General features: G+C 43.4%; 2 protein-coding genes across 2 annotated transcripts in view; one reads left to right on the top strand and one right to left on the bottom strand.

The window, feature by feature from the left end:
• Window positions 1–557: 557 nt before the first annotated feature.
• On the top strand, window positions 558–12,231 carry LOC115545768 (NACHT, LRR and PYD domains-containing protein 3-like; the record flags this gene model as incomplete). Its single annotated transcript, XM_030359195.1, has 10 exons — window positions 558–690; window positions 3,631–5,076; window positions 5,128–5,479; window positions 5,973–6,146; window positions 6,505–6,717; window positions 8,020–8,056; window positions 8,400–8,519; window positions 8,853–9,001; window positions 9,208–9,633; window positions 12,192–12,231. Coding segments are annotated over 10 exons (3,090 nt in total), but the record flags the coding sequence as incomplete, so codon positions are not given.
• A 994-nt stretch (window positions 12,232–13,225) lies between these two features.
• Window positions 13,226–20,506, bottom strand: part of LOC115546108 (NLR family CARD domain-containing protein 3-like) — a 127,844-nt gene continuing 120,563 nt past the window's right edge. The window contains exons 6-13 of the mRNA XM_030359785.1: window positions 20,337–20,406; window positions 19,926–20,151; window positions 17,471–19,319; window positions 16,808–16,981; window positions 16,274–16,447; window positions 15,592–15,765; window positions 15,369–15,415; window positions 13,226–14,745 (exon numbers count right to left, since the gene is read on the bottom strand). Coding sequence (XP_030215645.1) covers window positions 14,186–14,745; window positions 15,369–15,415; window positions 15,592–15,765; window positions 16,274–16,447; window positions 16,808–16,981; window positions 17,471–19,319; window positions 19,926–20,151; window positions 20,337–20,406 — 3,274 coding nt within the window. The 3' untranslated portion in view covers window positions 13,226–14,185. The remainder of the gene's footprint in view (window positions 14,746–15,368; window positions 15,416–15,591; window positions 15,766–16,273; window positions 16,448–16,807; window positions 16,982–17,470; window positions 19,320–19,925; window positions 20,152–20,336; window positions 20,407–20,506) is intronic.

Here is a 20,506-nt window from a genome sequence, read left to right as displayed (position 1 = left end):
AACAGACGGTGAAAACTGACCAGTTAAATGTTATCAGACTCCACCGACACTGCTTACAAGTTAGGAAAAATACTCCCTATTCTCTCTCTCTCTCTCTCTCTCTCTCTCTCTCTCTCTCTCTCTCTCTCTCTCTCTCTCTCTCTCTCTCTCTCTCTCTTCTCCTCTCTATCCCCCCTCTTTTATGTTTACTGTGTGTGTTCTCTCCCCAGACAACCCCAACAGAGGTCAACTGTTACCAGTGCTCAGTCTGTACAGCAGCATCAAACAGAGCTGATCAAGGTGTGTAATTGTCCAACGTGACATTTGACTTAAGCTCTACATGAACATTAGAAAGCATCTCTTGTGGTGCTAATAGTCTCCAGGCTTCCCTCTTTAGACCAGCGGGGAGTGAATCCAGGACAGATGCTTCTGATGTCCTCAGTGAGTTCAGAGTAAAGTTCTCCTTGATGTTTGTTCTGTTCCAGAGGGCTGAGGAGAACGCACACGCTTTCCTAGACAAGGAGCTGAAGAAGCTCTGGAGGGATCTCTTCCCAGATTACCCACAATGCTCAGAGAGTCAGAGGGAGGAGGAGGAGGTGGATGGTAAGAACGAGGGGCAGAGGAGGCGCGCCACAGAGGGAGTGGTGGACATCACAAAGCTCTGCCTGATGGAGATGAACGAGGAGGAACTGGCCGTCACACTGGGGGACAGTAAGAGACTCTTATTTTGGAGACAGTAGACACAATTATGCAGATGATAATCTTATCTTAAAAACAGTGAATGAATTCTTATTTTGAAGAGCAGCGTGAAACTCATTATTTGCACTGCTCAGACTAAATCACACTATGGGCCCTATCTTACATCCGGCGCAATTGACTTAATCACTGGCGCATGTGTCGTCGCTAGTTTGCAACTGGCGCAGAGCGTGCTTTTCCCTCCTGCGCCACGCGTCGGTAAATTAGGGAATGATCTTGCGCCCCAAGGGGCGGCTCGGCGAAAGGAGGAGGCGTGTTCTGGCGCAAACGTTCCTTGTTGCTATGTTGACGTTTCATAAACCACTTGCGCCACAAACCAGAAAATACCTGGTTTAAAGTCAGTGGCGCGTTATTCAGATGCTATTTTAAGGGCGCATGCATAATGTTGCTTGCTTGCACCTCGCGCATACACTTTGCTTCTCTCATCTAGCCAAACTTGCTTGTTAAATTATTTGGGAAAGATCAGCTGATACAGCGGTAATAAGTTGTACTCTTAAATCAATGCATCTGCAAACACCGTACAGCAAACACATATTTTCTTGACACAGACATCATGTACATGCCCATAACTTTTAGGATTTTATTTGAGGACTCAGTATTTCTGTTGTGGAAGAAAACCTTATTCCATGTGTGAATTGGGCCATATTATTTGGCCATAAACTGAGCCATTTGCAGTTTGTAATTCATGTGCAGCTGTCTCATCGGAGACTGCAGACGTGCTGTCAAAATATCAACTCGTCAGATTCAAATGCGCTCATGGCTCTTGATCCAGGTAGGTAGGGTTATTGTGGTGTATCAGGCTCAATGGTTTGATCCAGATATGTAGGGTTATATTAGGGATATCAGGTTAAATGGTTTGATTCAGATGTGTAGGTTTATTGTGGGTCTATCAGGTTAAAGAATGTTAAACATTAAATTGCAAATCAACAGAAGAATAACTCAATGGAAGAGATGCAGAACTATCTTGTTATACTGCATATCAAGTCACTTTCCATTTATTCACTATCATTATTAGGCGAGTGCTGCATGCAGCGCCCAACTATTGTTCTTCTTAGGTTTTATTCTTTCTTTCTAAATTTCTTTATTATTCTCTACAAACTTTGGGACCTATCTCCTTCCTCAATTTTTCACTTAGAAACTAAATTCAAATTTTAAAATATTCAGAATAGCTTGGAATCGCTCGCTTCTTTTCAGATTTTTTTAATATTTACCACTTTTTAAGATATTCTACTTTTAAAATATTATCTTGACATCGTAACCAGTGGCGGTGGGTCAATAGAGGGCGCTAGGGCGCCGCCCCTCCGTGAAATATTCACTTGAATATATCTGCTAACTATTAATCAACTATTATCAATACGAAATAAATCAAAAAAATACATAGCGTTTATCCTCGTTTAATTGTGTGATATACTTGTCAATGCCAGCAACCATTTAAAGCGTCTGAACGTCAATGATTTGGGCTAGGCTAGTTATTGGTCATTCGAAATAAAGCCCTCCTCCAAGTCAGGGGCGCCGGCCACGTTGAAGTCAATGTAAGCTCGCTAGCTTTTTGCTGTCTATCAAGCAGAGACAACTTTTCATTGGCGCAAGAAAATTTGCCCTCGGGTCGCAACAGTTTGCGCCCCAGGCAAATGGTATCGCTTTTCTTTTTTGCTATCACCACATGATAGGACAATACAACGAATCAATCAAATAGGCTACCTCCCTCAGCAGCATTCGCGCAAAAAAACTACATGCAGAGAAGAGATAGATCGCTAACCAGCAGAGAGTTGTAAGCACTTTCCACCCTTTTCAGTGGAGGAATTGGACTCCCCAAGCAATGTTATACTTAAAAGGGGCAAGTAAGTTACATATTAATTTAGTCTTTCGGCCTGTAGCATATAAACAAAATGAAGCAACTGTCCCATATTTCTAACTGCATTTGAAGTAGACATTGAGACTCACAAAAAATGGACGCTATAGGACAGTGATCATGATTTCAATATCAATATCAGATATCAATGGGTAAAATGGAAATGGCTGGTGGAATGGCCATAAAGTATGTCTGTATGCAGTGTAAGCTTGTCCAGGCCCTGAAAGACAGGATGTAGGCTATTAATCTGAATGAATAGTAGGTAAATAGGTAGTGGCCATCCCCAAAATGCACCAGAATACAGGAAATCAAATCTATTAAATTCAATTTATTTTATGGGGGGGGAACACCAGACCCCCTGTCTATTACTGTGCCCCACCAACATTTTTGATCACCAGCCACCACTGATTGTAACTCAATCCTTTTTCAACCATTTACCATCGTTCAAACCATTAAACAATTCTGGTTTATATATACAATTATATCATATTATCTCACACACACAGACACACACCGACACACACGCACACACACACGCGCACACGCAGTGCAGGGCAATACATTAGATGTTTCAGATACAGCACCGCTGAATGCTTTGCGCTTTTCATTCAGCGGTCACTTTATTTGTTTCCAACCATTTTACAATTTTTAAATGGTGTGCATGTTTACATTGTTTACTCCATTTAGACTCAAATTCAAAGTTCAAATCCCTTCACTTGATCCCTTCCCTTGCCATTTTACATCTCTTTACGTCTTAAACTATCTTTATTAAAACATAAAACACACTACAGCACTCTCGCTCATTTTCTTCAGGAAATGCATTTTCAAGTTATTATTATTATTTTTAGACTAATCATATTGCTTTGAAATTAACACACAAACTTCTAAATAAATGATCCAGTCCTTGTCACGACCAGCTTCTGTAACCACAAGTAATGAAGCCACTAAATATCATGAAGTTGATAATTTTACGGGAATTATTGACATGGTTCCACTGATGTCACCATCCACTATCTGATGTCTTCTGTTTTTTTCTCATTTAGGATCTGCTGCTTTCAGGTGCCAACGCAAAATTAAGTCTTGTTTGAAGAAGAAATTCAAGTATGTGTCTGAGGGTATCGCTAAAGAAGGACAGCAAACATGTCTGAATGACTTCTACACAGAGCTCTTCATCACAGAGAGAGGCAGTGGAGAGGTCAACAAGGAACATGAGGTCAGACTGATTGAAACAGCTTCCAGGAGACTGGCCAAGGAGGAAACACCAATAAAATGTGAAGACATCTTTAAACCCTTACCTGATCAAGATCATCCAATCAGAACAATTATGACAACTGGAGTGGCCGGCATTGGTAAAACCGTCTTAACACACAAGTTCACTCTGGACTGGGCCGGAGGCAAAGCCAACCACGACATACACTTCACATTTCTCTTAACTTTCAGAGAGCTGAATTTTCTGAAAGGGAAAGAGTTAAGCTTGGTTGAACTTCTTCAGCACTTCTTTATTGAGACCAAAGAAGCAGGAATCTGCAGATTTGACCTGTTCCAAGTTATCTTCATCTTGGATGGTCTGGATGAGTGTCGACTTCCTCTGGACTTCCAGAATAACCAGACCTGGACTGATGTCACAAAGCCAACCTCGGTGGACATGCTGCTGACAAACCTCATCAGTGGCGACCTGCTTCCCTCCGCCCGCATCTGGATAACCACACGCCCTGCAGCAGCCAATCTGATCCCTGCTGAGTGTGTTGACATGGTGACGGAGGTGAGAGGGTTCAACAACCCACAGAAGGAGGAGTACTTCAGGAAGAGATTCAGGGAGGAGAATCTGGCCAGCGCAATTATCTCCCACGTCAAGAAATCAAGAAGCCTCCACATCATGTGTCACATCCCAGTCTTCTGTTGGATCACTGCTACAGTTCTGGAGGACATCTTCAAAACATCTAAAAGAGGAGAAGAGATGCCCAAGACCATGACTCAGATGTACAGCCACTTCCTGAGGGTTCAGTCCATACAGGGGGGCAGGAAGTATCATGGGAAACCTGAAACAGATTCACACTGGAGTTCAGAGAGCAGGAAGATCATTGTTTCTTTGGGAAAACTGGCTTTTAACCAGCTGGAGAAAGGCAACCTGATCTTCTACGAGGCAGACCTGGCAGAGTGTGACATCAATATCAAATCAGCTTCAGAGTACACTGGAGTGTTCACCCAGATCTTTAAAGAGGAGTTTGGGGTGTACCGGGAAAGTGTGTTTTGCTTTGTCCATCTGAGCATCCAGGAGTTTCTGGCTGCCCTTTATGTCTTTCTGTCCTTCATCAACACGGGGGTCAATCTGCTCTCAGAAGAAGCATCAACCTCTGGTGAAGATAAACTCCTCCATCTCTACCAGCATGCTGTGGACAAGGCCTTACAGAGTGAGAACGGACACCTGGACTTGTTCCTCCGCTTCCTCCTGGGCCTCTCTGAGGAGACCAATCAGATTGTCCTACTAGGTCTGCTTGGACGGAAAAAAAGTAGATCACTGATCACTAAGATTAAGAAAGGTCTGCTGGGACAGACAGGAACTAGCTCACTGACCAATAAGGGAACTTACATCACATTAGTTTCTTACATCAAGAAGAAGATAAATGGAGATCTCTCTCCAGAGAGAAGCATCAACCTGTTCTATTGTCTAAATGAGCTGAACGACCGTTCTCTAGTGGAGGAGATCCAACAGTACCTGACATCAGGAAGTCTCTCAAGAGAATCTCTCTCCCCTGCTCAGTGGTCTGCTCTGGTCTTCATCCTACTGACATCAGAAGAGGAGCTGGACGAGTTTGACCTGAAGAAATACTCTGCCTCAGAGGAAGGTCTTCTGAGGCTGTTGCCAGTGGTCAAAGCCTCCAAAATATCTCTGTAGGTTCATTAATAACATGTATTACAATACACACAATATACATGAACCTGGAATATAAGGTTGAAATAATATGCCAAAGATCACTGTAGGTTCATAACTGCTTTATATTATGTTATATTAATATTATATTAAATAAGAACATGTAATACTATTCTACTCACAACAAAATAAACATACTAGTAGAATGTAAAAGTTACAATAATATATAAAACATCTTGCAGGTGTACTATTAAGGTATAATGAATTTCCGTACTCACAGAATACTAGAATATAGTAGTATTCATTTTAAAATATATTTTGAAAACACAATTAAACATCTATTCCACATTTTACATCCAATACATAATTGACATGTATACATCTAATGATTAAGTGAAAATGATTGTATCTAGTAAAATTCCTTCATTATGTAATAAGTTGAAGATTTATGTTAGTTTACTCACAGTTCCTAACATGTTACTCACAGTTCCTAACTGTTTATTTTGTGTGCAGGCTGAATGGCTGTCATCTGTCAGAGAGATGCTGTGAAGCTCTGGCCTCAGTTCTCAGCTCCAACTCCTCTAGTCTGAGAGAGCTGGACCTGAGTACCAATGATCTGCAGAATTCAGGAGTGAAGCTGCTCTCTGCTGGACTGAGGAGTCCACACTGTACACTGGAAACTCTCAGGTCAGTTATCAGCCCCTTCTTCAAACAGGTTATTCTAGACTCCAGTAAGTGCTGCTCATGTCTGATGCATTTCTGTTATGCGCTCAGAAATTTGTTAAATTTTTGACTGGGGTTTCAACTTTTTTGCTATGGGTTTAATTACAACCAGAGGTTGAGCGCATGCAACGCGTGAGCGAAAACTAGTTATTATGATGATAACTTTTTTCATAATTAAACATGTATTTGACATCCATCTCTTAATATTTAAAGATCTAGCTTATTCATACAATTTACTATTTCATGTATGTAAAAAGACTGGTAACAATTCTCATAACATTCAATCACAGTTCCTAACATGTTCCTGTTTATTGGTGTGAAGGTTAAATGGCTGTAAACTGTCAGAGAGATGCTGTGAATCTCTGGCCTCAGTTCTCAGCTCCAACTGCTCTAGTCTGAGAGACCTGGACCTGAGTTCCAATGATCTGCACGATTCAGGAGTTAAGCTGCTCTCTGCTGGACTGAGGAGTCCACACTGTACACTGGAAACTCTCAGGTCAGTTATCAGCCTCTTCTTCAAACAAGTGCTGCTCATGTCCGATGCACTACTGTTAATCTTTTTCCCTGCTGACAAAACACTCACTGGTTCTACACAATGTAAGAACCTGTGAAGAAATGTTCTTAGCCTACCAAACACAGCAGACTTCTCCTGACTGTAACCGAACAATATCTCATCTGATTTGTAGCTATTGAGGAAGGAGCATTTGTTTAAGATCCTGTTTCATATCCAAGTGAAGGAAGGTCTGCTGTCTTGGGATGATGTCATCTCCCCACTTCCTCTTCCTTTTCTCGGACAGGGTGACAGCTTTGTCTCCATAAAGTATCAATAAAGCTTTTACTTGTCCTCAATATGGAATGAATACACTTTATAAATGTGGTTACTTCAGATGGGGTGTGTGTGTGTGTGTGTGTGTGTGTGTGTGTGTGTGTGTGTGTGTGTGTGTGTGTGTGTGTGTGTGTGTGTGTGTGTGTGTGTGTGTGTGTGTGTGTGTGTGTGACAATGATAGACAACCGGAGCTATACTGGTACAGTGCGTCTATTTAAAAAGGACCCCTGGGTTAAACCTCATTCTATTTGGTAGTGCTTCTTCTTTTTTACTATTTCGGTGTATTTGAAGCTGACACACGGGCGTAGCTGGACAGATAGACGCGCCAGAGCCTATCTGTCAACTACTGCTGCTGGACAACTACTGCTACTACCACTAACGACAGTAGTAGTAGCTAATAACTACAAATGCATCCACTTAACGCTAGAGTACCATTGTGTTTTTTAGTGTGTGTGTGTGTGTTTGTTGACCTGCTGATGTCATCGTAGTGTGTGTCTGCAGTCCAACGACGCGCTTATGTACACCACACCAGTCCAGCCGGCCCAGTATAAACTCAACAGCGTGCTCTCTGGCTGGGATGAAGGAGAGGACTGACCAGTGCCACTCCGCTGCTAACATAGTTAGCCTAGTGTTGCCTAGCGTGTGTCTGTGGTAGTACTCGACAGCAGGTCTGGATCACTGGCTCTCTATTGCTCTGAGGGTCAGCATTAACACCTAACCCACCAGCCAAAGGTTAATTCTGATATGTGACATATTGGCAAGTGAAACATGCAGGGAACAACAATGAAAATATTATCCCAGTTTATATATTTTTTATGTATTTACGTTATATTATTTATTTATTGAACATTGGATATTTTTATATTTATTATTTTCACCAACTTGGTTTTGGAGTTCAAGGTTCAGGGAATTTGTGGGAACAAAAAGGAAGCTTGGCTTCTGTCGTTCGGTTCTGAGAGTCCTCCGTATCATGTGTCGTCAGGTGGTGTGTCCGGCATGTTCCAACAACAGGTTCTCTCTGGAGTACCTGAAGAACCAGCCGGCTCGCGTCTGTGACCACTGCTTCACCAAGCTCCAGGAGAACAGGAAGAGGGGAGGGATCTTATGATGCACAACTCTGCTAAAATAATTGTGATTTAACAAATGATAATCATACCAAATTGTCCCGTTGTCCAGGTGACCGTTTTCTAAGAAATATAAGACAATTCCAGCTGCACTTAAAGAGGTTGGTCACAAAGCAATGCAAACACCGGCATCCTTTTGAAAATAAGGGTATTTTATTCACAATTACTTTACCCCAGACCCATGGAACCAGTCGGTCCAATTGGATTTGATTGAGGTTTGATTTCTACATGTGCACCTTTGTGGGTATTTCTCCTGTCTTCTTCTAGGTGTCTGCCAACACAGAGATCACCTCCATGAGTGGCTACCTCAGCGGGTCAAAGGGCAGCAAGAAGCAGTGGAAGAGACTGTGGTTCGTCATCAAGGACAAAGTGCTATACACCTACGCTGTCAGTGAGTTACCGAATCGCGATCACACCATCTGTGTCTGCCTTAATGTGTAAGACAGTGATGAGACAGCTTCAGTGATGATGAAAACCTAGAATAGAATAGATCTTTATATTTACCCAAAGGGGGAACTGGCTCCTCCTGCACTAGTAGGCAGAGGGTCAGCCAAACTGAAATAAGTGCAGTAAAACAATTAACATGCAAACAAGAAACACCAAAATAATTCCCATTACCCATTGCCCCGTACAACACACACCCACTGCGGGTTTAGAGAATGGGATTCTGGGTAATGTTGTCCCACAGTGCTCTCTGTGGTCTTGGTGTTGTTTCCCCAGGACGTGGCGGCGCTGGAGAGCCAGCCCCTGCTGGGGTTCTTCCTGAGGGAGGAGAAGTATGGCCCTGCCCAACGGCAGCAGTTCAAACTGTACCATAAAAACACCATGTTTTACATCTTCAAGGCCGACGACATCCCCACCGCACAGAGGTCAGTGTCACCAAACGATCAGGGAATGACTTCCTCCTCAATGTTTGACTCACCTCAGTTCGTCTTTTTCAAAAACTGGAATTGAACCGTTAACATTGTATTTTGCGTGCTTCTGGAGGAGTGACCGTCCTCTGCTCGGCCGCACATCCCTTGAGCCGGTCGATGGTGACCTGCCGATCCGGATCTCCATCAGCCTCCAGACCCAGGAGGGACTCCGGGCTCCCGTCCAGCACGCACCCCTCGGACCCCTCGCCCCTCTCGGACCCCTTGGACCCCTGGGACCCCTCGGACCCCGCGGATCCCTCGCACCCCTGGGACCCCTCGCGCCCCTCGGGCTCCTCGCGCCCCTTGGACCTCCCGGGGCCCTCGGATCCCTCGGACCCCTCGCGCCCCTCGGACCCCTCGGACCCCCCGGACCCCCTCGGACCCCCCGGACCCCTCGGACCCCCTCGGGCCTCTGGGACCCCTCGGACCCCTCGGACCCCCTCGGACCCCTGGGACCCCTCGGACCCCCCGGACCCCTCGGACCCCGTGGACCGCCATGCGAGGAACACCACAGCTTTCTGTTTCTGTCCTCATCACATCCGTGTCTGTCACTGCTTCAGAAGGCCGCGGTGGTCGGTGGAGCTCCGGTCAGGTTGTACGTTTTAACTCTCACTCTGAGGCGCTATAGTTTCCATTTCACCATTTCAGCTCGAGGACAACATTTTTTTATGCGTCCCAGTAGTGGGTGACAAAGGTCATGTCCAGATGCACGTGTGAGAAAGTGCTTAGCAAAGCAAGACTATTGAAAACCAGAGGAAGTCCAATGTGTTGAAAGGCTTAGACCGGCAAATATGAAGGATTTAACAGCTGATCAGTTGTGGGTATGGCGCTCTTTACAAACCAAGATGTACATTTAAACACATTATCACATGCTCCCTGCTTTGCCCGTGTGCAAATATTCAATAGTCGCTTTTGTCCATGAAATAGTTCTAACTCAATTGGAGAGCTATGTTCAAGCTTGGAGGGATTCAGGAATGTGTAGCTGGACAGATAGGCTCTCCAGAAATGTCCAGGACATTTACTGAAAAGGTGGTACGTTACGGAACAAAAATACATCCTGGTTTCTGGTCCCTGGGTTATGTATGCAGAACTGGATTTGGGCTGGTTCAGGAAGACTGAGAAGTGAGACAGAGGGGCCAGCCGACCAATCGGTCTTGATGTTGATCATCAATTTGAAGAAATGTGGCCCTGTCATTTGCAGTTGTTTTTTTTCAATTACTTGAACACATTTTGCAAAACTTGGCTCATTGTGTCAAAACTCAACACATAAGCAAATAAGACACAACACTGAGTAATATACCATTCACATCTACGTCAAATTGAAACTCTCCTATTGAAACCTTACAATCCTTTGTCAAAATGTCACCCTGATGCCAAAATGAAACACACTTGTGTCATATGAATAGACTTGCAGAACAGCAGCAACACACTAGTCTACTTTATATAAAACACTGCAGTCTTCCATATTTATTGTTTTTATTTGATTCCATAGAAGGCACGTTTTCAAAACAACCAAAAAATTGAATACTCAATACTGTACATTGCAGTACAGTACTTTACAGTTCAGTAAATTCAGTTTAAGCTAAAATATAACAAAAAATAACAAAATATGCACAACTGTACTGTACATAAACACAGAAAACCACGGCAATTGTCCGTGGGTGGGCTTATGGATCCTCGCCTTGTGTGCCGAATCCATCCATGGATTGCCCTTACCTCAATGTCTCCGCAGGTCTGTCCATTGCCTGCAGAAGATACATGCGGGCATGTGGTTGGCGGTCATATACACTACATCCTCAAGCCGAAAAAAACCTTCTATAGGGTTTAGAAATGTACGACTTCAAATTGTTTATGGTTGGTGTACAAGTTCCGGACCAAAACAGCCCGATGGAAATTAATATTATCCCAGACAACAACAAACCTGGGCTCCTCTGATCTGTCTGTTCAGCTACATCATGAAGTGCATCTAGAAGTGTGATGATATGTTTGGTATTGTAGGGACCCATTTTTTCATGATGGTGCAGTTACCCTCAAAGGCTTATGGCGGCACACAATGATATATTTCCCCTGCACTGCCACGGGACCTGCACAATTGCCCTTTGGCCTTTTTGTAGCTGGCTGGTAGGTGTTCAGTTTTGGGAAAAAATGTTTTTATTTCAATTAACCAATGTGTTTTGTATTTTGAATAGATGTGTTTTCCCAATGGTACGCTGAGATTTCATTTTTTAATTAGGTGTTCTATGTGTGAAATAGTGTGTAGTGTGCAGGAGCAAGTGTTGCAGAAAGGAGCATGTGTGTTGCACAATTGCAACTAAAGTGCAAAGCAGCTCTTTTGTTTAAGGTATGGTTACATGTGTTTAAGGTATTGTAACAAAAATATCAAGTTGTGATACTTTGGTCTGAGCATGTGTCTATAGTGTTCAAGCAATTGGCAAAAACGGTAATATTAAATTACATTCATGTCTGACTAATGACTACATATCACTATGTTCTTGCAAAAGTGCTTCATTCATTCCTGCTTATTTTCCATTGAAAAAAAAGTGGTAGAAATGTATTTAGCCATTTGGTATTTCCGTTTGTCTGGCAACATCTTTCTGACACTTTTCCTATCTCCAAATGTCGTCAGCGCGTGATGCAAACTTTATTTAATTATCACTAGGTGTGTGTGTGTGTGTGTGTGTGTGTGTGTGTGTGTGTGTGTGCGTGTGTCTATGACTACTACTATTTGATGACAGTTAAGGGACTCAGATCAGAATCAGATCTTGTTATTGTCATTGCACAAAGTGCAACGAAACTGGGGTAGAGGCTCTCAAAATATTTTTTTAAAACAAAAAACTAAAGGAGAAAAGGGTTATTTTTAAAATATCTATATATAATATATAGAGAATGTTAAAGAACTCAAAAACAAATATATATACCTTAAAATGTCAGCCAATTTTAAAGGTCAGATTGGCATGATAATCCAATAATTTATAACTGTTATTTAGAGAAAAAACAGCTTTAAGGTAGAAACTGTCAACTGGCAAACCACAGCGAGATGCCGTAGCTTAGGACAGTCTCAATGGTGCAGCGATAAAAGGTCAACAGCATTTTTTCCTGAAGATTGCTCTTCCTGAGGATCCTGTCTCTGTTGGGCCTTTTTCAGAAGCGCCTTGGTGTTTATTGTCCAGGTCAGCTCCTCCTGAAGGTGTATGCCCAGGAACCTGAAGTCCGATTCCTCCTATAATCCATGATCAGCTCTTTGCTGTTTGAGGTGTTGAGGATGAGGTTGTTCTCCGCACACCATGTAGACAGTCTTTGGACCTCCTCCCTAAATGCAGTGTCATCCCCCACCTGAGATGAGCCCCACCACTGTTGTATCATCCGCAAACTTAATGATGGTATTGCTGGGGTGGCTGGGGATGCAGTCATCAGGTGTGAGTGTGATTAGCCTTAAAAGCCGTTTTGGAAATCTGCCCCATATGACATCACAAGTGGGCGTGTCCACCTAGATGTGTGCTAGATAGATCGTCTACCAGCCTACTCTGTAGCAAACGGTGCTCATCTATCCGTCATATGATGGCTACCTTTGAGGCAGCCTGTTCAATTGACATTTTAATTACATTTAATCTTAATCTGTTTAGCTAACCCTTTGGAGGGGGGGGAACGGGAGACCGGGGGGAGAGAGAGGAGAGAGAGACAGGGGGGGGGGGAGAAAGGGAGATGGGGGGGAGGGAGAGGGAGACAGGGGGGGAGGGGGGGAGAGAGGGAGACGGGGGGAGAGAGGGAGACGGGGGGGAGAGGGAGACGGGGAAGAGAGAGGGGGGAGAGGGGGAGACGGGGAAAGAGGGGAAGAGGGGGGGAGAGGGAGACGGGGGGAGAGGGAGACGGGGAAGAGAGAGGGGGAGAGGTAGACGGGGGGAGAGGGGAAGAGGGGGAGACGGGGGAGAGGGGGAGACGGGAGGGGGAAGAGGGAGACGGAGGGAGAGGGAGACGGGGGGAGTGGGAGACGGGGGGAGAGAGAGAGAGAGACAGAGAGTGTGTGTCCGGCCGTCTGTCTGTGGTTTCTTTCTAAAACCGACAGAGACACTGAGGCACCCCCCCCCCCAACCAACACCCAGGGAGGAGGTCCGAGAATAATATTGGAAAAACATTTGTTTTATTTATAATTTCTGATTAATATATTATTATTATTATTCTTAAGGCACTTAGGTAAGCATTATTTACTTATAAAACGAGAATGATCATCGGCTGAACACACGAGAACATTCAGTTGGATCCACTGAGTTGTTTATTACAATTATGCCTCATTAACAAAAACAACAGAAAAATAGTCCCTTACATGTACACAATAAACACAAGGACTAAAACAATAAAAGCAGAAGACATTAAAAATCATCAACAGGTGTGCACATATCTTTAATAACTGAACACCAGTGTCGGGCAAGTTACTTTAAAAAAGTAATTAGTTACAGTAACAAATTACTTCTCCCAAAAAGTAACTAAAGTAGTTACTCCATTACCAATTATGAAAGTAACTAGTTACTGTGGAAAGTAACTATTGCGTTACTTTCAAGTAATTTCTTTTAAATTATTAAATTTGTCAAATAATTTGGACCCCACGTCCACCCCCACCCCTCTTTAACGGAACTCAATATACACGTTCACGTTCATGCACTAAAGCATGGAATGCACGGAAGCATGCAACGTTGAACAATGTTTGAATTACCTGACACTGACGTGGCATAATGTGCATTTCACGATTACACGCGTTCCTTTCATTTCTTGGAGGGAAAAGTAATGGCTATACTATACTTCCATTTAAAGAAGGCTGTTTTAGGATTATTTGGGCTCGCCATTCCTGTTTCACGTTGACTCACTGGTGCCGTTGTGTGTCCGACTATGCGTGCTTTTGAAAGTGTTGAAACAACACCCCCCAACTCTACCTCTGATTGGCTTACCGTGACATGTTACTCTACCTCAGCCAATCGTTCATCATTAATGCGTTTGTCTCGTACCCAGCCACTAACCAAGGAAGAACAGTAAAGAGAGAGAGCGAGATCTAGTGGGTCAGATGAAAAAACTGCTTCAACTACAGTAACACGCTTTTTCTACAACCGACACAGAGACACTGAGGAGGACCCCCACACTAACCCCACCCTAAACCCAACACAGAGACGCTGATGCACCCAGCTGACTTTCCAATAACCCAAACCCAGGGAGGAGGTCCTCCTGGGTGAAGGAGGACCAGAAGGTGTGGAGGTGTGTCAGTGTGTCTGAGGACCCTCCTCCACCTGGGGACACTCTGTAGAAGGACAGAGAGCCAGCAGGCCGGTCCAGATACACTCCTACTCTGGTGGAGCCAGCGGGGGGGAGAGGGAGGGCTGTCTCTATACCATTGTACAGGGCAGAGTAACGATCATCATCACAAACAAGACTCCAGGACTTGTTGTTCCATCCAAGCCTGCTGTCATCAACCCATCCTCTCCTTGTGATTCCTCTGTATGTTACTACTATATCAACACGTCCTTTCCTCTCTACCTCCCAGTAACAGCGGCCAGTCAGAGCCTCTCTAACCAACACCTGGGACCAGCGGTCAAATCTCTCTGGGTGATTCTGATACGACTGGTCCTCACCAACCCGCGTCACCTTTCTGTTATCCTCAGACAGAGTGAGGTATCTGTGGGCCGTGTTTGGGTCCAGTGTGAGTTCACAGGCATCTGAGGGAGAACCAGACATGATGAGCTGCTGAACCATTATTCATCGTCATCATCATCATCATCATCACTAGTACTGTTCTCCTGAATTCTTCTTCTTTATATTGTCTTTCAGACTCCTTTTTTGGTCGCTCTCTCATCTTCAAACATTAACATAGAAAGACAAAAAATTATAATATGATAGGAACTATAGTAGAATCATTTGCTGTCGATTTTTTAAGCAATAGTACACATTTTATTCAAGACAATTAAAGTTATAGTCATTGGAAATCCCATGTGTGTGTGAGTGGCTGTCCCAATCAATACATTGAAACGAGGACAAATGTATGAAGTGCATTAACTCCCTCAATACTACACTACATAAAGATACATCAAAATGTTCGGCATGATGAGCTTATTACTCAAATGAAATATCTAAACAATATTTGTAATATCTTCCAAGATATTAAACTTTTGGATTTCCCAATACACACACATTGCAATCAACCTTCAAAGGGACACCTAACCACCTATGTATGTATGTATGCATGCATGCATGCATGCATGTATGTATGTATGTATGTATGTATGTATGCATAAATGTATAAATGCATAAATATATATACATAAACTTAAGAGACACTTACACTTCTTTAGAGCTGGTTTCAGCCTCCCCACTCCACCGTGGTCAACACTAGGGGGGAAACAAAGTGAGAGCAGCATGTTGAAACATTCACCTTCATCATCTGCTCTCTCATCACTTTGTACACAACATAAGCTACAGCTGCCTTTTCAAACCACTTCATCTAGCAGCGGCTTGAATCCTTGTAGGAGACTTTGTCCCTGAGTGGTGAGCTGTCCTCTCCATACCTGAGAGTATCCAGTCTCCAGCGTGTATCCTCCAGTCCAGCAGAGAGCAGCGCAGCTCCTGAGTCTCCTGGGTGATTGTAGCTCAGGTCCAGCTCTCTCAGATGGGAGGGGTTGGAGCTCAGAGCTGAGGCCAGAGAAGCACAGCCTTCCTGTGTGACCAGGCAGCCAGACAACCTACACACACACACACACACACACACACACACACACACACACACACACACACACACACACACACACACACACACACACACACACACACACACACACCATCTTAAGTAACCACATTTATAAAGTGTATTCATTCCATAGGAGGACAAGTAAAAGCTTTATTGATACTTTATGGAGACAAAGCTGTCACCCTGTACGAGAAAAGGAAGAGGAAGTGGGGAGATGACATCTTCCAAGACAGCAGAACGACCTTCACTTGGACATGAAACAGGATCTTAAACAAATGCTCCTTCCTCAATAGCTACAACTCAGATGAGATATTGTTCGGTTAGAGTCAGGAGAAGTCTGCTGTGTTTGGTAGGCTAAGACCGTTTCTTCACAGGTTCTTACATTGTGTTGAACCAGGGAGTGTTTGGTCAGCAGGGAAAAAGATAAACAGAAATGCATCGGCCATGAGCAGCACTTACTGGAGTCTAGAATAACCTGTTTGAAGAAGAGGCTGATAACTGACCTGAGAGTTTCCAGTGTACAGTGTGGACTCCCCAGTCCAGCAGAGAGCAGCTTCAATCCTGAATCCTGCAGATCATTGGTACTCAGGTCCAGCTCTCTCAGACTAGAGGAGTTGGAGCTGAGAACTGAGGCCAGAGCTTCACAGCATCTCTCTGACAGCTTACAGCCATTTAACCTACACACCAATATACAGGAACATGATAGGTACTGTGATTAATTGCTATGAGAATTGTTACCAGTCTTATTACATACATGAAATACTAAATTGTATGAATGAGCTGGTGCTTTAAATATTAAGAGATGGATGTCAAATAGATGTTTAATGATGAAAAAGGTCATCAACATAATAGCTAGAGTTTTCGCACACACGTTGCACGTGCTCAACCTCTAGTTGTAATTAAACCCATAGCAATAATGTTGACACCCCAGTCAATAATGTAACAAATTTCTGAGCGCATAACAGAAATGCATCGGACATGAGCAGCACTTACTGGAGTCTAGAATAACCTGTTTGAAGAAGAGGCTGATAACTGACCTGAGAGTTTCCAGTGTACAGTGTGGACTCCCCAGTACAGCAGAGAGCAGCTTCACTCCTGAATCCTGCAGATCATTGGTACTCAGGTCCAGCTCTCTCAGACTAGAGGAGTTGGAGCCGAGAACTGAGGCCAGAGCTTCACAGCATCTCTCTGACAGCTCACAGCCATTTAACCTTCACACCAATAAACAGAACATGTTAGGAACTTTGAGTAAACTAACATAAATCTTCAACTTATTACATAATGAAGGAATTTAACTAGTTACAATAATATTCACTTAATCATTAGATGTACAAATGTAAATTATGCATTGGATGTAAAATGTGGAATAAATGATTAATTGTGTTTTCAAATTATATTTTTAATTGAATACTACTTCTATATTCTAGTATTCTGCGTGTACGGAAATTCATTATACCTTAATAGTACACCTGCAAGATGTTTTATATATTATTGTATCTTTTATATTCTACCAGTATGTTTATTCTTTTTTGACTAGAATTGTAATACATGTTGTTATGTAATATAATATTCATATAATATAATATAAAGCCGTTATGAACCTACAGTGATCTTTTGCATATTATTTTAACCATATTTTCCAGTTTTATGTATATTGTGTATATTTTGTGTATTGTAATACATGTTATTATTGAACCTACAGAGATGTTTTGGAGGCTTTGACTACTGGCAGCAGCCTCAGAAGACCCTCCTCTGAAGCAGAGTATTTCTTCAGGTCAAACACGTCCAGCTCCTCTTCTGATGTCAGTAGGATGAAGACCAGAACTGACCACTGAGCAGGGGAGAGAGATTCTCTTGAGAGACTTCCTGATGTCAGGTACTGCTGGATCTCCTCCACTAGAGAATGGTCGTTCAGCTCATTTAGACAGTGGAACAGGTTGATGCTTCTCTCTGGAGAGAGATCTCCATTCATCTTCTTCTTGATGTAAGACACTAATGTGATGTAAGTTTCCTTATTGGTCAGTGGGCTAGTTCCTCTCTGTCCCAGCAGAACATTTTTAATCTGAGTGATCAGTGATCTACTATTTTTCTGTGCCAGCAGACCCTGGAGGACAATCTGATTGGTCTCAGCAGAGAGGCCCAGGAGGAAGCGGAGGAACAAGTCCAGGTGTCCGTTCTCACTCTCTAAGGCCTTGTCCACAGCATGCTGGTAGAGGTGGAGGAGGTTATCTTCACCAGAGGTTGGTGCTTCTTCTGTGAGCAGATTGACCCGCCTGTTGATGAAGGACAGAAAGACATAAAGGGCAGCCAGAAACTCCTGGATGCTCAGATGGACAAAGCAAAACGCACTGTCCTGGTACAGCCCAAACTCCTCTTTAAAGATCTGGGTGAACACTCCTGTGTACTCTGAAGCTGATTTGATATTGATGTCACACTCTGTCAGGTCTGCCTCGTAGAAGATCAGGTTGCCTTTCTCCAGCTGGTTAAAAGCCAGTTTTCCCAGAGAAACGATGATCTCCCTGCACTCTGAACTCCAGTGTGGATCTGTTTCAGCTCTCCCATGATACTTCATGCCCCCCTGTATGGACTGAACCCTCAGGAAGTGGCTGTACAACTGAGTCACGGTCTTAGGCACCTCTTCTCCTCTCTTAGATGTTTTGAAGATGTCCTCCAGAACTGTAGCAGTGATCCAACAGAAGACTGGGATGTGACACATGATGTGGAGGCTTCTTGATTTCTTGACGTGGGAGATGATTGTGCTGGCCAGCTTCTCCTCTCTGAATTTCTTCCTGAAGTACTCCTCCTTCTGTTGGTCAGTGAACCCTCTCACCTCCGTCACCATGTCAACACACTCAGCAGGGATCTTATTGGCTGCTGCAGGGCGTGTGGTTAACCAGATGTGACCGGAGGGAAGCAGGTCGCCCCTGATGAGGTTTGTCAGCAGCACGTCCACTGAGGTCGGCTTTGTAACATCAGTCCAGGTCAGGTTGTTCTGGAAGTCCAGAGGAAGTCGACACTCATCAAGACCATCCAAGATGAAGACAACTTGGAACAGGTCAAATCTGCAGATTCCTGCTTCTTTGATCTCAATAAAAAAGTGATGAAGAAGTTCCACCATGCTAAACTCTTTCCCTTTCAGTAAATTCAGCTCTCTGAAAGTTAAGAGAAATGTAAAGTGTATGTCGTGGTTGGTTTTGTCTTCAGCCCAGTCAAGAGTGAACTTTTGTGTTAACACGGTTTTACCAATGCCGGCCACTCCTGTTGTCATAATTGTTCTGTTTGGTTGATCTTGATCAGGTAAGGGTTTAAAGATGTCTTCACATTTTATTGGTGTTTCCTTCTTGGCCGGTCTCCTGGAAGCTGTTTCAATCAGTCTGACCTCATGTTCCTTGTTGACCTCTCCACTGCCTCTCTCTGTGATGAAGAGCTCTGTGTAGAAGTCATTCAGGCCTGTTGGCTGTCCTGCTTTAGTGATTCCCTCAGACACACACTTTAATTTCTTCTTCAAAAGAGACTTAATTTTGTGTTGGCACTCGACAGCAGCAGATCCTAAATGAGAAAACAACAGAAGACATCAGATAGTGGATGGTGACATCAGTGGAAGCATGTCAATATTTCCTGTAAAATTATCTACTTCATGATGTTTAGTGGCTTCATTAGTGGTTACAGAAGTTGGTTGTGACAAGGACTGGATCATTTATTTAGAATTTTTTTTGTTATTTTCAAATCAATACGATTGGTCTGTAGACATTAATAATATTGATTGTGAATCAGTGGAAAGTGACTTGATATGCTGATTTAACAAGATAGTGCTGCATCTCTTCCACTGAGTTATTCTTCTGTTTATTTGCAATTTAATGTTTAGTATTCTTTAACCTGATAGACCCACAATAACCCTACATATCTGGATCAAACCATTTAACCTGATAACCCTACTATAACCCTACATACCTGGATCAAACCATTTATCACCCAAGAGAAAATATATTGAAAAGTTAGAAATGTAGAAATCTCACATTGTGTAATTTAGTCTGAACAGTGCAAATCATGAGTTTGATACTGCTCTTCAAAATACGAATTCATTCACTGTTTTAAGATATATTATCTTCTGCGCTTCAAAATAATTGTCTCTACTGTCTTGCTCTTGTCTCTTACTTTCCCCTAGTGTGTCGGCCAGTTCCTCCTGGTTCATCTCCATCAGGCAGAGCTTTGTGATGTCCACCACTCCCTGTATGCCGCGCCTCCTCTGCTCCTCGTTCTTACCATCCACCTCCTCCTCCTCCCTCTGACTCCCTGAGCATTGTGGGTAATCTGAGAAGAGATCCCTCCAGAGTTTCTTCAGCTCCTTGTCTAGGAAAGCGTGAGCGTTCTCCTCAGCCCTCTGGAACAGACCAAACATCAAGGAGAACTTTACTCTGAACTCACTGAGGACATCAGAAGCATCTGTCCTGGAATCACGTCCCGCTGGTCTAAAGAGGGAAGCCTGGAGACTATTAGCACCACAAGAGATGCTTTCTAATGTTCAAGTAGACCTTAAGTCAAATGTAATTTTGGACACTTACAGACCTTGATCAGCTCTGTTTGATGCTGCTGTACAGACTGAGCACTGGTAACCGTTGACCTCTGGTGGGGTTTTCTGGGGAGAGAAATCACACTCACAGTAAACACACACACACAGTAAACAAACAAGAGGGGGGAGAGAGACAGATGCCGTGTTCCAATATCCATACTATCCG

The sequence above is a fragment of the Gadus morhua genome, chromosome 6, assembly GCF_902167405.1.
Source record: "Gadus morhua chromosome 6, gadMor3.0, whole genome shotgun sequence".
NCBI classification, from domain to species: Eukaryota; Metazoa; Chordata; class Actinopteri; order Gadiformes; family Gadidae; genus Gadus; species Gadus morhua.
The sequence above is the reverse complement of the archived record's forward strand: the minus strand, read 5'-3'. Positions and strand labels throughout refer to the sequence as shown.